This window comes from Vidua chalybeata, chromosome 1, assembly GCF_026979565.1.
Source record: "Vidua chalybeata isolate OUT-0048 chromosome 1, bVidCha1 merged haplotype, whole genome shotgun sequence".
Classification (NCBI taxonomy): Eukaryota; Metazoa; Chordata; class Aves; order Passeriformes; family Viduidae; genus Vidua; species Vidua chalybeata.
Genome location: NC_071530.1, coordinates 133,433,293 through 133,451,918, shown reverse-complemented (window position 1 = coordinate 133,451,918; position 18,626 = coordinate 133,433,293). Strand labels below are relative to the sequence as shown.

General features: G+C 33.4%; 1 protein-coding gene across 30 annotated transcripts in view; it reads right to left on the bottom strand.

Annotated features, from left to right (window-relative positions):
- Window positions 1–18,626, bottom strand: part of RIMS2 (regulating synaptic membrane exocytosis 2) — a 448,611-nt gene that overhangs the window by 147,339 nt on the left and 282,646 nt on the right. For 17 of the 30 annotated variants that reach the window (XM_053937000.1, XM_053937028.1, XM_053937010.1 and 14 more), the window contains 2 exons: window positions 16,576–16,732; window positions 13,252–13,368 (listed from right to left, as the gene is read on the bottom strand). In XM_053937000.1, the coding sequence (XP_053792975.1) occupies window positions 13,252–13,368; window positions 16,576–16,732 (274 nt within the window). Of the gene's footprint in view, window positions 1–2,403; window positions 2,512–3,097; window positions 3,164–13,251; window positions 13,369–16,575; window positions 16,733–18,626 lie in introns of all 30 variants that reach the window. The other 13 variants (XM_053937046.1, XM_053937213.1, XM_053937218.1 and 10 more) reach the window with 2 other exon arrangements.

The window sequence follows — 18,626 nt, the reverse complement described above, 5'->3', positions numbered from 1 at the left end:
ACAGACACAAACCAGTTTTTATGGACCTACAACACTAAACTCAAAGGCTAAGTGGAAAAAAATAAATTGCACAGTGTGCTGTTTTTGTTGGTTAAACTGAGCTCTGAGATAGGTAAGTGGAGAAAGAATTTCATACAGTGAGGTTTTTACAGTGAGCATAATTTTATTTGGAATGAACTGCTAATATTTTTTTAAACACAAGGACAAGGTTAAGAATAAGAACCTTGAAAAGATTACTTTGTCATTGTCATCATTTGTGTGTCAGACAATTTAAAATGTGTTGCTGTCAAATGATGAATTAGCTCATATAACTCTGTAGGATTCTGAACTGGGGGATATAAATCAAAGCGTAAGTAAAGCTCAACATGCCCAGCCATGATGCCTTGTATACATGCAGTGTGAGTAGCTGCAGCAGGGTGAGCTGATCCCAGCTGGAGCTACCGTGCTGACTGTAACATTGAAGAGTCAAGGAAACTCGGGGTGTGGCACTGAGCAGCAGGATGTTCTTGGGAAGACCCCAGGTCCTAAGGGCTCTGAAGTCACTGAAGATGCACAGGTGCTTATTGCCTTTCTTAGGCATATGCTGGAGTAAATATCTTGTCAATGCTGCTGTTCCTTTTGGGAGGGAAAGAGTTGGACTTCTTCAAAAGGGGGGAGCTATCAGAAAAACAAAATGATGACTGCTTTAACCTAAGAATGACCTCAGAAATTAAGGGTTTTGATAATGTAAATGTGTCCTAGAACTAATGAACTGAAGTCTGTCATATCAGATAAACAGTAACTGACACAAAATTCAGCAGAGAAAAGATGAAAGAGAACCAAGAAGTCACTCTGTGAGAGGAAAAACAAAAAATAAAAAAATGCTAGAAGAGACCACAAGAGTTAATGGGGTGACTGTGAATGACTACAATATAAGCAATAAAAAGAGCCATGAATAACAAAGGCAAGCAATTTTGACTAATATATCTATACCATTTATTTGCCTGCAGGACACAGACACTGATGGATTCAGAGTAATGTAAGATAAAAAAATCTCCGTCCCAGAGGAGAGATTCTTTCCTGAATGCTGGAGTGTACAGAACAATATTTGCTATTTTGATAAAAGCAAGGAAAGTTGTTTCATATGCATGATAAAGTGAAAGTAAAATACAAGATGAAAGAAGAGATGTGGTTGCTTGATATCAAAAAAACGTTGATTAAGAAGGTGGAAAAAAGAAGACAGGAATAACATCTTGACCCACAAAATAATGTATTATAGAGTAAGCATTGAACTGGGGAAAAGTGTAAAGATAAAAGAGGAAATATTGTTTAAAGAGTAATTGTTCATATATTTACAATAAAAATGAGGAATAGGAATGCTTGACTGAGTTGTAAATGTTAAAATGTCTAATACACTACAGCTTTGGAGAATTTTTAAAAAAAAATTCTTCTTTCAAAGGATTTTTCAGATACTTTTTTGTTTCTGCATCCAAAAGTCACATTCACTTAAAAATATGGTAATATAGGATCTGAATCCAGAGCAAGCATTAATGAACTTCTTAGACTCATATCCACAGGGCAGCCATGAAGTTAATATATAGAGTTCTTTATTTCTTGCACTGGAAATTTTTATGTGGCCCCTCTTGTAAAGCAACACCTCTATCAGCCATTGTATCTGATCTGAAGTCACCACTTCCTTTTGATTGGATTACAGTTTTCAGTTTGATATTCTTATTTCTATTTACACACAACTATGTGAACTTTTTCAGTTTGCAACATTTCTGAAAATATCTTAATTACAGTACTTGAGCAGCATAGCTTAAAAGCCACTGTATTTCAAGTGGCAAATTATTTCACAGAAATTGTTATGGACTCAAATTCTCTCTCCATGTATTTCATGTGTAAATAGGAACTGTGATACTCTGCAATCACACACAGATATTGTGAGTGTGTACAAGTAGTCCTAAAACACAGAATATACAGTATAAAAATAAATACAACATAAGCTTACATAAGCATACACTTCTATTTTTCACTCTATTTTTCAGTTACCCAAAGTATAAGACTTCAGAAGATACTCTTTCTTGTACTTTAAAGTAGATAGGGTTTTCCTTGTTATTTCAAAGAGAATAATAAATACTACAAGCACTCTTGAAAATTCCAGCAAAAATAAGGGTTATAAAAGACACAGATATATATAATATCCATATAAGCTATTTTAAAACTGGCTTCTGCAAAGGTACCTTTTGGGATTTACCCATGGCCCCAAGTAGTCTGTTTTAAGATGTATACATACCCAGAGAATTAGGAAACATATTCACTGCATGTATTTATCTCTTAAAACACAGATCACATTCTCAGTTTGTACATCAAACATGGCTGTGTCAGTGTGGCAGAGCTAATGGCATACTCCACATTATATACCTCTCAAGATCATAGTAAGCACCCTCAGAATAGGTACGGCACATCGTACGGGAGCGGAGTAATCTGATTGCATCTTCACAAAATAGAGGATACATCGTGTGATCCTGGCTGCCAAAACAGAATGGGTGAACACAATGAAAAGCAACAAAAGGATGAAACGAAGACAAAACAACATGGAAAGCAAGCAATGTCAACAACAGAACAAAACACTGGAACAGAACATGACTGGAACTTCGGTGAACTTTGCAAAGCTACTTCTAAAAATTTAAGTATATTGGCTCACAGCTACAAGAGCTACAAGACTGAGAAAGATATCACTCTCCAGTTTTATCATAATCTTTAATACAGCCACTCATATATAATTTTATGCATATTAAAACCATAGTATTAGCAGTTATTAGTATTTGCTGTTTTAAATTATTTTCTTTATATAATCTCTAAAAGACATAAATAAAGCATTAACTTTGAGGACCATCAATTATAGACTATTGGCAGTGAGAAAATATTCCAGTGAAACACAGGAAGAATTACCTGTGTTTGTGTGAACACTATGTTAACAAAACTAATGATGATACTAACTCAATTTCTAAGTTTTCTACCACTATAAACAGACAAATAAAACCAGAAGTGGACATGTAGGTACACAGAAGTACATGCATTACCCACTCATAGTCACACAGAGTAAAACATATACCTGACATCCCTGTAATGGTGATCTGAGGACTGGGTGTATCGGGAACGAGGTAAAGTAACATAATGACTGAGGTGATGGCAGAAAGAAAAATACAGGTATGAGACAATAAGATGGAGAAGGAATGATACACAACATAAAACAGAAAACATTATAATAATAACATTATGGTTTAAGACCACTGAACTTCTTAACAAAATAATATGATATATGGTTCTAAACATAAAATTATCTAGATGATTCACATATTTATTCTGAGAAGCCAGTGGGATATTATGGATCAAGAAGATAGCTAAAATTTGGGATTTCTACAGTATTTCAGTTAGGAAGAAAAAATACATAAATCTCTGAAAGCAACTCAAGAAGTCAGATTGCTTATTTCCTTGTTTGAAGGTAGTCATAACTTTAGTATGAATAATATCTTTGAAAGAGATTTACCTAATCTGTCTGAAAGGCTATCACCATTTTGAAATCTGTCCTCACATAGCTCCAGAGCTTTCCCATTTCTAAGTGTAAATTCTCCTAATACTGATCATATTGTGATAAAACAGGAATTTAGATCAAAGTGTTTCATTATTTAAGTAAATAATTAAGAGATATAACATCAGTACCAGAATATGCCCAAAAAAACAAACAAACAAACATATGCAATTCAAATAATAAAACTAAGTTATTTATATTTTGTTTGTATTATGAAACTATGTCAAAATTTATATATTTTAAATATATTTGTTACACTAGATAGTCTCCAATCATCAAAAATAGAAGAAAGTAATTTTACTTTTACTATAAATATATGCACACAGTACAGGAAAAAGGGTTTGGAAAAGAGAGGGGTTTACCATTAAAAGGGAGTTATTGACTACAGTTTCCATGAAGCTAGGATATTTCAAAGGGAAGTCTAATCACAACTGTCCACATTGGAAGTTAAATTGACTTCACAAGAAACATGGAAAACCTCATCCTTCATTTTTATTTCTCATATCTTAATTTGCTTATGATTACTGTTTTTCCAGTAGGTATATTACCTACACTTTTTATATTTGCCTATTTTGCATGAGGATAAAATGCACCATCACCCACATGAAACTACTCCTTATATTAGGTCAATTATATATAGAATAAGATATCTTCATTTTCACTTCTTGTCAAATAAATGCAAAAGAAGAGTTTCCACTATAAACAACTACCTTAAATCTCTGATTATGCAATTTAAACTTTGCAGTTTGTTACAAGAATGAGGAGCTGTAGACAATACAACAGGGCCCAGTTTGACATGGTATAGTTAAAATCTGAAGAAGGACTAATAATTATTAAAATAGTCACAGAGTTTACACTGCAAGCTGTGAAAAACTATGAATGTTTTTAAAGTAATGTAAATACCTAAGTATCAAAAGCAGTCTACCCATAACAGCCTGTAAGTCAGCATGTTGTCAAGAAACATTAAAAAAATTCACCACGATCTTAAAATTTTCTTTGGAATATATGCACACCCACAGGAAGAACAATGAAATAAAAAAGTAGGAGTCTATCCCCCAGGAGCTAAATGCACAATGATGGCAAACTGCATACCAGGTTATTCTCTCCACTACATGGGTACATTCCCAGGCTACATCCACATGAATATGCCTTTAAATTATTCAGGTGCAACCCTGGAATTAACACCTCAAAACTCTTGCTCTAGTATTAATAAGCAATTAAGTATTTCCAGCTGGTAAATGACATTTTAATTTTAACAATTCACTTGGCCTTTTATCTTTCCAGTGAACTGCTGACAAGTTTTCCTGGTAGTCTTTGAAAAATACATGACATCAATGAATACAATCTATTTAACCATTATTTAAAAACCAACATCTTAAACAAAACTAGGACTTCAGGCAGAACATATGTTGCAGAAGACATGGAACATGGAAATGCACATGCTATTTGCAATTAGATTACTCACTGTCCGTAAGAAGGAACAACCCAGACTGTTCACGACTGTTCACTTCACTTATTTGTATGTGAATGAGACATCATCAGTTCATGTTCTGCTTAGGATTTCAGTCCTAACAACTTTTCATATCTCCACCAAACTGTTGAATTCCCAACTTCTGGTATCGAGTTTTGTTCTAATACTTCTGGAAACTCAGAATTCCAGTGTCCTTACCAAGTTCTGGGAATTTTTCTTGGGAATTACTGGCAGACAATTCAACCTTTTCCTTTTTTTCTTTTTTTTTTTTTTTTCATTCAGTTCAGGATTTCAGAATCAGAGTATGGTAGCATTTAGATGGTATTTAGATACGACCACTTATACAATTTGATATGCAACAACTTGTAATGAGTTTAAAATAAGCTTCCTCATCATCCAGAACATTGCTTATCTATATATAGGAATGGAGTTAGCTTGAGCTTATACTTGACCTGACCCTCTGGAATTGCTGGCTATTCATACTTTTCCTTCTTTCTTAGAGTCCATGTTAACCATACTATCTAACTTAATAGAATCATAGAATCATTGTCAAAGATCATCAAACCCAACCTTGAAGCAAATACCACTATGCCCACTAAACTATATTGTAAAGTGCCACTTCTACTTGTTTTTTGGACACTTCCAGAAATGGTGACTCAACCATTTCCCTGGGGAGTATGTTCCAATGCATAGACTCTCCTCTCTTTCAGTGAAAAAATATTTCTTAATATCCAGCCTGATTCAACATGCAGAGCAAAATGCTTAAATGCCATCTTTCTTCTGAGCATCCAGTCAATATCACAGGTTGATTTTTTACCATTAAATTCATTACTATACATTTTTATATATTTAGGTTAAAATAAATTCTTTATGCTTTTATAAATATGTTAGCAAGACCAAAAATGCCTATGACTTATTCTCAATGTCCAAAACTGAAATATACACCATATTTATTTGGCTAATCCCTAGTATAAACCACTTAAAATCATAAAGTAAATGTATTATAATGTAGTAAAAACATTAGGCTTTGCATTGCCTAAGTGCAAAAGAATTCCAGTAATGTTCCAGATCTCCATCTCAACTAAATATATCATTTGAGCTGTTAATAAAAATAATTACCCTATATGCACATATACATGGGAATGCTCAGAAGACAATGGAGACATGGACAAAATTTAGATATGTCAGATTTTTAATATGACAAAAGAACTACAGGATACCTTTTTTTGTTGTTGTTTTTTTTGCAACCTTGATTTAGATTTCTAGCCTCTCATCACACATTCTTTACGTCCTACATTATAGTAGTACGTGGCACTAGTATGTCAAATGATGGTATAGCAAAATGAACCTAACCTGCATCCTCATAGACTTATGAAACATCTACCTATTTTGTTACAGATAGAATAGACGGAAAATTTGCAGCAACAATTCATTTTACTTAGATTAAAATAATGAAGTTAGTCTAATAAGGCAGCATTATAAGTTCTGCAATATCATCATTATTATACACACACAGAGCCATCTCCCCTTCCACACTGCATCAGGTGAAAAGAGATTTCCACTGTTCTGACAAGATTCCAGGTACATAGGAAAACAGGATAACTTTCCTTTTTTTTAAAGTGAACAGAATATTACTTAAAATTTATCTGATATTGCTCACCTAGTTGTCCATTTTCTTACAAAATTCAGTGAAACATTAGGGTAAGAAAACAGAAACCAGCAACTGATTAGATTGCCAAATTGGAAGTACTTAGTATCCAGGATCAGGCTTAGCATACCAGAAGAGTCTCAGAAGCATGCTTGAAAACATTCACACACAGAGTACCTCCCTCGGGCCTCATGGAATACCTTTCTATTCTTCCTATGCAAGGGGAGTTTAACCTGCTCTCTATTGCTTGGTATATTTTATTTAATAGTAAAGAAGAGGCATTTAGGAGATAATTTATTCCTTTTAATTTTCACTCTCTGTGACCAGAGCCTAAAATCTGATTGACACTCCAGCTTCACTACTAGAGTGGACAGCAGACTCCCAAGTGTTTTTGTGGAAAGGCTAAAGTACTGTGTATTATTACACTCTTGTGCTTATTGAAATATCGATAAATAATTCTAGACACAAAATAAGTCTTAGTGCTCCTTTCTGTTAGAGCCTGCATGAATGAAACTCAGTTGACACAAGAAATTTCTCTCATCCTATCACTGTTTATATATTCCCATATTCAGCTTTTTCCAGTGTATTATCTGATTGCAATTAAAGCAAAATATTGTATCATTTGCAATAGTATTATCCTTTATTTTTAGCAACACTCCTTTACATTTTTTCAACTGAAATAACAAATTAAATGTAGGAAAATTATAAAATTATTTAAAATGTTTAAAAATAAATATAATTTTTTACTGGTATGAATTTGCCTTTAACCAAATACTCCCCAATTTGTCAAGTTACAATTTTCTGAAAAACTAGCTATGTGATAAAATAGAAATTAGCTTAATCAGACAGCAGAGTAAGAAACAGGTGGTTCTTGGGGTTGACCAGTTAGAAATTTAAGCGGGAAAGAGACATTGAAAGTGGTAAAAAAGAGAAAGCTGCCATATGAAATTTAGGGAAAGTTCTGTGGGAAGGAATGAAGTAAAAAATTGTGCTTGGAATCACATTGACTGTGAGGTTGAGCACAGAGTTGTTCAAGGGAAAAGGAGTCGGGAATAATAACGTGATGTGGATTCAGAGAAAAGGCACAGCTCTATGACCAGCTTACTCATTTCAACAATGGAAAGCAACTACTACAACTAGTTACTTTTTCAGGCTCCAGTTATACCATTCTAAAAGGTTATATTCTCATCTGAATAAAGCAACAGTTAATCTTCTCTGTGGTAGAATGTTTTCCATGTTGCTTCCCAAACACCTGGCAAATCACACCAGCTGTGTGAATAAAATGTGAAGTCGAGCTCTTGACTCTTAAATAATGTCAAATGCCATTCAAGAATAAAGCACTGGTTATGTAATTTCACCTGCAATATTTAATTGAATATATCATTAGAATAGTTTTATTTAATAATTGGGGTTTTTTTTAAGAAAAAAACAGTCTTTCTTTACTTATAAATATCAACATTTTTTTCACCAATAATGGTATTGATGCTTTTTGCTACATCAATTCTATAGAAATTTCTGCTAATCTGATGGAATAAATGAAATCCTAGAAATGTTCCATCTGAATGTAACTGACAATTTGAAGACTTTAGTTGTGAAACAATAGCAATTATCAGCAGATGATTATCAGCTGACACACATTCCATCAAGATGACTTTAAATAAGTAAATCAGTATCACATTATCACAGTGCTCCCCATGCTGCATTTTAAATCATTGCTCCAAAGGTGCAACGCTGAAGTCTTTTATCAAAACTGCAATCTTTTTAACACAGGCTTTCTTTCTTTTTTTCATCTGTGTGTGCATTTTGTGCATTTTATTCTGAGGAATATATCTATGACTCTTCGTGGTGTTTTTTTTTTTTTAATTTGACTCAAAGCTTCTTCTTTACCACCCGCCTACTCCACCATCCCTGTTGGAGATAATCATGCTTCAGCAGACTCATGGAGGCACCAGGTGGGTGGTGCAGATAATTGTGCAATTAAACAGTGATTTGAAAGGAAAAAAAGAACTTAAAGAAACACTGCAATTATTGAGATTCAAACTGATGCAAACATTTTATAACATAGCTATAAGCGAATTTTCAGCAATGCATTTCTTTCACTTTACTGAGTATTTGAAGAAGCAAAACAATGACATTACATATCCCATGTGGGTTTGTTACCCACATGATAGACACAACTGAAACCTGAAAAAATTATCCCAAAATTTCCAAATAAAGCATCAGGAACCCTTTATACTTTACAATATCTTTGTATTTTAATCTGCATTTAAATGATTTTACAGTAAATTTTAACTAAATAATAAATAAATGATTAGCAAATTACATATTATTCAGCTGTGTATTTAATAAACACTTTGAAAAAAAAAATCCATTCTTTTCAGTGTTTTAATATGGAAAAATGTATCCAAAAAATCTTTACCTAGTTTGACCTAATCTGACATCTATTTAATAGCAGTATTAGATTAGGAGCCTCCTACCCATAGATAATGCAATTGCATGGTTTAAGATGACATTTAGAAGTGTAAAATTGATGTTGCTCTTGCCCACCTTTAATTTTGTGTCAAATAATAGAAGCAGGTATTTACACTGTGTTTTAGCTAACATGTAACAGGCACATTGTAGTGAATTATTTTGGTATTCACTGGTTTAATTATAGAAAATGGAATTTTTTGGCATATAGTTCAACATTTACTTCATGTTAAAAAAATCCAAGCCACATGCTTTCAACAGACTGAAAAAACCAAGTGTGTATTCAAATATGTGAATGAAATCTCCTCTCATTAACAAGGGCGTGCTAGTCCTGCTAGTCCCAGCACATCCAGATAACATCTTTAAAGTGATTTTAAAATAATGGACAATATTTCTCTAAATAACCATGCTTGTGACTACCTTATTAGTTTAACAAAACAGGTAGCAACTTTTCTTCTTTCAAATGGAAACTGTGCAATAGCTTTGATGAATGAATAGTGGATAATTTCTCTTTTCTCTTGTTTTCTTTTAAGCACCTTTCAGAAAAACACTCATACTTTAGGAGCTTTTTCATACATTTCTCCTGCAAGACTATTTGAGTTAGGCATTCTCAGCATGCTCTGGATTAACATACCTATGTTAAATTCACCATTAGCAATGTTATTCCTCAGGGAGGACCCACCTCACGTGTCAAATATAGGTAAATTATAGTTGCTGAATATCTAAGTTTGTTGACATTGTGCGCCTGAGTACAATTTTCTCTCACTGTCTTGGTGTTTGTTGTTAACTGTTGATATATCTTTCAGAAAGAAACACACAGGTATAGTTTAGTGCTTTTGTTGTTTGTTTTTTTCTTTCTGGAACTATGCCAAGAGTCTCACATTTTTCCTCTAATTCACCTAATTATATTGATTGTTTAATATAAAACTCTTAGATTAAATCCAACTGTTTCCAAAATTTTCTCAATAGTTTCTATAGTTTGATTAGTTTCAGTTTCCCAAGCGAGGTAAAATCAGTTTTAGAGAATTTATCAAAACATGTCAAATTGACATTTACGAGGTTATCCCATTACAGATAAATATTATTATGGAACTTGGGTGCATATTAGGTCATAACCATTCGTATTTCTTTACATTACAAATCTTGGCTATTTCATAAGATTGTGAGTACCCACAAAAAACCTCACATTTTGATAACAATTAACTAGTAGACCTATATTAAATATACAGGTAACAAATGAACATGGTTTCTCAATTTGAGTTATCAGTGTACACGATACAATTTGACACTTTTGTTAATACAGCAACAGATGCAAATTTAAACTGTAAATTTACCCTTATATTATACAAAAATAAGTATATGATATAGCCATATTTTACATATTTAAGGGTTTGTTTTTTTAAATTAAAATTATCTCCAATTAATTTTTTTTAAAGTGTCTTTCAGGGCTTTTAAAAATAATTTTATTTTCTATTCTAATTATGCATTCAATTTTGAAGGAATGTTTACATTGCAATTAAACTTGAGATCATTAGGCTTTTTGTATGTGGTTTCAACTAACTCCTCGGTGCCATATACATTAGAGAACTTAATGCTGAATTATCTAGAAAAGGAAGGAAAGTATTTTCTTAATTATATTCTCAGTCATACTTTAACTTAGCAACTGAGCATGTCTATAAGATGGTACTTCAAAACAGCTTCAAAAGCTGTTTCATGGAAACAAGAAAACATCAGAGCTGTGGGAAGGAAATATGTGATTTGTTTTCAGAGCCAAGTGTGGATAACATGTAGAGAGATTACAAACCTATACAAAAATGCAGTTTTCAACTTCTCCCAACTGCCTGCAGTTCTAGAAGTTTTCAGGACAATACTATTAAATAGCTACTTTAGGGATACCATTGGGGTTTTATTATATAGCAGTGACAGTATCACAAATATTCATTAAAAAATTTTGTAATCTAATAATCTTTCCATGCATAAAATCACTGTCAAATTAGCAAGGAATTTAAAAAATATTCACTGTTAATACTGGAAATAGTCTTTTCCTGTTCAGAGACTGCATGTTACAATAGAGGCATAACTAATCAATAATTTGATTGCACAAGCAACCACTCACCATGTGCGAAGAGGAGAATTTCTCAATGGGTTTTAGAAAATACAGACAACATATAAAACTGAGTTCAGAGATTCAGAGCACCCCTATCAAGCAAACACATTTTAATCTAGAACAGTCGTGAAAATTCAATAATCTCATTTTCAGCAACCTTCTGACATTGTTTTTCTGACATATTCTAAAAAAAAACAATTATTTTTCTCTAAATCAAGTCAGCCCAGCAGGGATTATTTGACTGAAGGGATGGAAAAACATTGTGGTACCAAACTTCAAGCAACCTTTCACAGCTACATATTTATCTGGGAGGCAACAAATGAACTTGCACAGTGAGCAAATGCAGCAGCATTCCATAAGGCATACACAAGCTCTAAGGACGAGTTTCAATCCTGTTTCAAGGATGACTGGTCTAAAAATCAACATAACATTATATCCCAAGAACATTCTGTAATCATCTTTTAAGGAAACTGCTCAGAATCTTCAAGTTATTGCCTTCTGTATGAAAATAATATACTAATGAATCAACCAAATAGTTTTCCCCATAATTTAAATTGAAATATTAAATATTTTAATGCAAAAAAGAGGTTGACTTCTGATCTACTGTATTGTAATGAATACAGTTCCTATTCTAGATGACAAACACTTCACCATTTTTCATTAGCTTTATTTTTGCCCATTTGACTTTTTTATTCACCAAATTAAATTACAAATCACTTTGAATAGATTTGGGTTTTAATTCCTTTTGATACTTTTTTGGTAACATGCCTTTGGGAAAAATTAATTATTATTTTTATTTTCTGAAATTAGGGTTAGGGTTAGGGTTTAATCTTCTGAAAAATATTGTCTTGCATTCCATACAAGCATTGACCATCACATTACTGGTCTCTTAACAAATATTAAACTATTCTGTTCAATATTGCTAACAAAAACGCACTGATTTCTCAAATTCTTTGTATTACAGTTAGAAACTCCAAAGATGAGCTTTGATGTCATGTGAAGAATAACCTGTAATAGCTATCTGTAAAAACATTAACTTCAAATACTAGTCCTATACTCAAGATTACAAAACACATCTGTATTACTCCTTGTTATATGCAATTATAAAACTAGACAAAAGCTAGAAATTATGCTTCTCATTATAAAGTACAGGAATTTCAACCTGGTGAAAAAGAGCTGAAATATTTTAAAAATTAAAGGTAATAAATGCTTTTTGTTTTGATTTTCTACCTGAAGACAATGAGGTGAAAAAAAACTAGTAATTTTTTTAATGTCATTAAGTCATTGCCACAATTAATTCAGCAAAATTAACTACATCGTTCAATTATTGCTGCAATTCTTTTTTACATCATTAAAATTCATAGATGTTGCTAAAGCTCTGCTTACAGTTTGGGAAGTTCCATTAGGCAAAACATTATTCATAGTCAGATGTGCCTCTAAACACAAAGACTCTGATTTCATACATGCTGTCCTAATAATTTGTTTTCTTTTCTTTTTTACAAAGTGTCTCAGAAGGTTGAGCAAAGACAAAAACAGAACACAGTACTAGAATATACTTTTGTTAATTTGTGAACTGCACTGTATCCAAAGGGAGCATTACATTAATACTGAGCTGAAATTATCTATTTTTATGCCTCTTCATTCAGCAGCAAATACAACAAAGTCTACTGATAGATTTTTTAAAAAGATATTTAGTACCTAAAGAATTCATTGATATAACACACAAAAACGACAACTAAACTATTCAGCTATTATACATTTTCTCACAGATTTTTTCAGATTCCCTCCTGGCAAACATACACTCACTGGACAGTTTTGTCAGCCTTATGTGCACTGATATTTTGTAATGTACCAGTGGATAAACGAGAAATGCTAATCTCTGGGATTAGGTATGTAATTTATTTTAGCAAGCTACCATACTGAAGTTACTCACGTTGATGCCTGTAGGCTACAGCTGTTCCTAATTGCAGCCAGGTACTTACCTCTCTCTGTCTGGGGAGTAGTGGTCATCTACAGCTCGGTGTCTCTCCATCCGGTTCAGGGTGTTGTAATGCACAGGAGTGGATCGAGTCCCTCGCAGTCCCTGATCCACATTCCGACTGAGGATAGAAGATACCAGATCCTGAGTTTTGAGTGTGCCTGGATGACATCCTCTCACTGGTTTGTACAAACAATTATCAGCAATCATGCTGGTAACAATATCTTTTAGCCAACCAGACTTTTCCATACATTTAAAGTAAAATAATTTTAAATCTTAAAGTAAAAAAAAAAAATTTCTCATTTAGAAGATGGTGCCAAGTCCATGATAGGGATAGAGATCTCTTTTTTTGTTCCAATGTGTTTCTTCTAGAAATAAGAGGAAAGCTTTTTCATTTCCTTCATGAAAAATGTTAATCTTCCACAACATTTCATTAGTCTTTCCAGACTTCAAGCAAAAATTCATTTCTGACAGAAACATACACTGTAAATAATTTTTCATGAGTTCTTGATTTTGGCTTTACTATAAAGATGTTCACTGTAGTCAGACACAATGGGGACTTGTGGCTGTTACAGTAGAGTTTAGCCTGTTGAAAACATTGTCATCTGAATTTAAAAACAGGACTGTATGTGGTACCCAATTAGTGGGTTGGTGCAGGTTTGGGTAAAGATCACCTGTACTAAATGAGACCAAAGCTTTGCCAATCGATTGTTTTGCACAGTTTATCTATCAATACCTACTGACACACACTTACTTTACTTTTTGTGCTCTGTAAAACAAATCCACAAGAATAGGAAAACAGGAGACAATGGTTAACTGTAATAATTATTGGATAATGAAAACATAATTGTTTTGTATTGATTTGAAAATAACAAATTGGATGCTTCCCTCCACACAAGTTCAAGACCAATAAATTCTTGTGTCTCCTGTCCTTTACTTCAATCTGCACTACTGTGAACCTCAGTTTCTTTTTTTTTTTTTTTTTGTTTTTTGTTTGTTTGGTTTGGTGTTTTGTTTTTTGTTTTTTTTTTTTTTTGTTTTTGTTTTACATTATTCAGTTCCCCTTTCCTTTCTTGTCACTTTGTCTGTCCTTTTGGTACCTGTTGTACTTATTCTTTGACATTTACCAATTTCTGGCTAGTGTTGACTTGTACATGTATCTTTCACTGCTGCTGCCATGACATTATTTATTTCTGCACACAAGTGCTATAAAGATGTTGCATTACACATAAACTTTTGCCTTCAGTTCCACCTCATTTGTCATAAAGCATTTGCCACTCTGGCATTCATGAATCCAAATATCGGGTTTACTTTGGCTAGTAAAAAGTAACAAGAGCAGTAACAATTTCTTGTCAGCTACAATGGAGTGGGCCTTTGGTGGAGTTTATTAAAAAGTTAAGTAGGACTGAGGACTGCAAAATGGTTTCTAAAAAATAACAGCAACTTCTATGGCCCAAAACCTCCTGCCTGCAGAGGTGTGACTAATGGGAAATCTCTGGGCATGCAGAATGCTCACTGCAGTTAGGACATCTATAGAGTATAACATGTATAACAAATTCACCTGGACAGGGTGCAAACGTGATTGATAATTCTTATAGATTTCCTGAGTAGACCTGCATTTTCAGTAGAACAAAAAAAAAGTATTTCTGTAACCCATATATTATATTTGTCTTCTACAAATCCTCAAGCTCTCATAACCTAATTTTCTGAGCTCAACAAGTCCTCAAAGAACTGATTTGGTGTGTGGGCAGGGAAATATTATACAAATAATGCATTTCATTCTGACATTGTAGGAAACAGCTGCAATAAATTCAAAACTGTATTTAAAAATTTAGCTTTAGGAAAGTTAAAAAGCAAGAGATCTTGAACATGTAAAGAAATCCAAGACTACAAGAAAATGAAAAGTAGATTTTTCAATGATGTTAAACAAGTGTTAATTACCAGCTTGGGTAAAAGTTCTACCCAAAATGCACACAGCATGCATGCAGACAGAAAAACATAAAGACACAAACATACGCACAAAGAGATTTTGCTGACATTTATGTCTATATCCAAGACAAATAACCTCTGGAGATTTAGCTTAGGCAATTACTTAGGCTGAAATCAGTATAGTAAAAATCCGAATAGGCCCTTTTGTGTCTACCACTTATGTCTCATTTCAGGTCAGGCTGACTTGGTTTTAGATGGATTTAGATTTCAAGAAGAAACACACAGTTTCTGCCTCTTAGCTGTATGAGATGATGGGGGATAATCTGGAATCCTAATATCTCACTAATGCAAAAGGACATCATATAGGCTACATCCATTAGAGGAAATGGTAAGTAAAAACATAAGTTAGATACTATGAAGTCAAGAGAATTTTAACAAAAAGAACAAAGAACAAAAAGGAAAGCAGAACACAAGAGAATCAGGATGGCTGAAAGAAAGGGAGAGGAACATGGGGCTGCCAGGAAATACTGGATAACAGATCTTCAGTACCAAAGGGGAATTGTGAACATTACGGGCAAAAGAGAAAACTTCTACTTTTATTTCAACTGAATTACATCATCTGGAAACCTACCCATATATAGCAACAAAAGAGCTGGAAAACATATTTCATTCCCATTTACATCTATCCTTCTGTTTCTATTCTCTTAAGAAAGCTTATCCTGCAGAGTATTAAATCAATTATTAGATGTTATCCAAAAGCACTAGCTTTTGGAAGAAATTTCCTGGTCTAATTTTCTCAAGATAAATAGTTACCAGAGGTCTTCCAAGATCAGGAGTTGATATCTTTTACTACTAAATTATATGTCTGTCAGTTTATTCTTGATGATTTAGAAGTATGAAAGAAAGAGTAGAAAGGAAGCTTCTATAGGGAGCAAGGGAGGCTCCCCAGAATCTTAACTCTACAGAAATAAAAGGGTTGAAGACATCCACTATCATATGACTGCTAAGGAAATATCAAACTATCGCATACTATAAAACATGGCACCTGTAAATAGCTCTGGAAAATGAAAATGTGGAGAGATACTTTTCTTTCTTTTGATTGGACTGTACTGAATTTTGATGAAAAACCATATATAAATAGGCAGGAGTAAGATACAATTATGTAATCATATAATAATAAATAAATAGCAATAATAAACCATAAATTACATAGAATTATATATAAATTAGGCACATCACTAAATGTAAAAAAAAAAAAAACCATATTATTGGCTTTATGTAATTTTATAAGATCTAACCAATTCATTGCCATTGTGAAAGTCTGGAGATGATTTCCAGTACTGGTACAAGATCAATACCATTTTAATTTACATAACTGCATAGTTCAAGAAGAGTTTACCTTTGTGGGGGAGGGACACTGGGAGACCACGATCTAGTCCGTCCTATACTATCTCCACGGTGAGGGGACCCTGATCGAGAACAATGATTAGATGACATTACTTGCTCTGGCACTGACAGTGTTGAACTTTGAAGATCTCTCCCATTATGTCGGTAATCTAAAAAGAAATGCAAATATTCAGTGAATCTGAAGTTGCTCTTTTCAACTTCCTGCCATATCTGTAGTAGTGAGAAACTCAATAAAAGATGGGATTTGATCAAGAATGTTATCGTGTGTTCTTGGGTTTTATAATAAAACATACATACGTAAAGTTGACTCCTGTTGTTATGCTTTATTTAAGTACAATTACAGTTCCTATAGTTATACTTTAAAAGTATAGAAATTAATGCCATGCACCAAACTGGGGACTAACCATTTATGGCTAATATGATGTATTAATAATAAAAAAAAAACCTGATTTTTATTTGGAATAAAAAAAGCTAATTATCACACTTTTAATTAAAATTATATCGCAACTGTTGTGTATAATGTTTTTCAAATAGAAATGTCCATAATTAAAAATTAATCCAAAGTTTAGTTTACAGATTTGGGATAGGAAGCTACTATGGAGTTCAATAATGAGATTGGGTTCAAGAAAGACTTGTATCAGAAATAATTAAAGTAACAATGACTCAATGACATCAGACTCTACTTACAATTCTGAATTAAAAAACACAAATAGCAAGCACTCTTCCCATCTCCCTGTGCAGCTGAGAGGGAGGAGGTAGAGAAACAGGAATGAAGTTGAGACCAGAGAGAAGGAAGGGATGGGGGGGGATATCTTGAATAAGCCCAATAGAAGGCATAAGTAGTCTAAGAAAAAGCCTCCAAGTTACACTGGCCTAAAAGGCTACCACATGGACATTTAACACAGGCTTTTAATAAAAATATTTTTAAAAATCTGGATGTATTAAAAGTGATGGTCTTCACGTAATTGAAAAAGTTAAATTCACTGTCCCATGGTGCAATAGTCTCTGTGGAAAAAAAGATGCTAGATATACAGCCATTTCAAGTAAGTTTCCCAAAATTTTGTAAGGATGAAATTAAAACACAATGATAAGAAATTGAAGATTAGCAGGAATAGGTGTTCAGAGAGTTCCTGATGGTTATGACAACTGATATAACTGATTTCTTTGTTCCAAAGACAGTAACCAAGTAAAGAATACTTAGAGAGATCCACCCGGCACTGGAAAAATTCTGGGTCATGCAACTGTTATACTTTTGCCATGAGAATCTTCCAAGAGGAGAATAATCTTCTGCTCATGATTTTCTTCTTTTTCTTCCTGGAAAATGTCCATTAGGACTTAAACAAAACCTTATTAATTCATTCCACTTTATGATTCCAAGTATGTTCAATACTTTTAACTGAGTACTCATATTTACGGTATGGCCCTACAACCAAGGATATATGTAAACAATCCTAATTTGTAAACAACTTCTTCCTCCTATGTTTAGATGTAAACTGCTTTGTGTGTATCTGGTATGTGTACATAAAGGGGAAAAAAAAAAAGCACGTCACCATTACATTACACTAATATGATGATGCTGAGGATGATATAGTCTCTCCTCACTACACAGCAGTCATGTTATGTGCATCCTCAGCGAAGAGTCAGTAATGAAATACAGACTTTTATCCCATATATGAAGTAAATTTATTATTATAAGCACTGACAAAATATATAGGGGCCAGTGGAACATAATTCTGAGATCATCAAAGGCAAGACAAGGGAAATTTTATGTGTGTTTGAAACAGGGTGTTATTCACTCACTAGTAAAGTGTAGGAGATAAATAAATAAAATTTTTGCAAGTCAGTCTGGAAATCAATATACTGCAATTCTGCAATTCTTTAACCAGAAGTAAAAGAGCTAAAGTGACAGCTAAAGGCAGTAGTGGAGAGCCCACCCTGCAGCAGACTCCTGGCAGGACCTGTGAACCTGTGGAGAGAGAAGCCCACCCTGGAGCAGGTTTGCTGGCAGGACTTGTGACCCAGCCTGGAGCAGTTTTGAGGGAC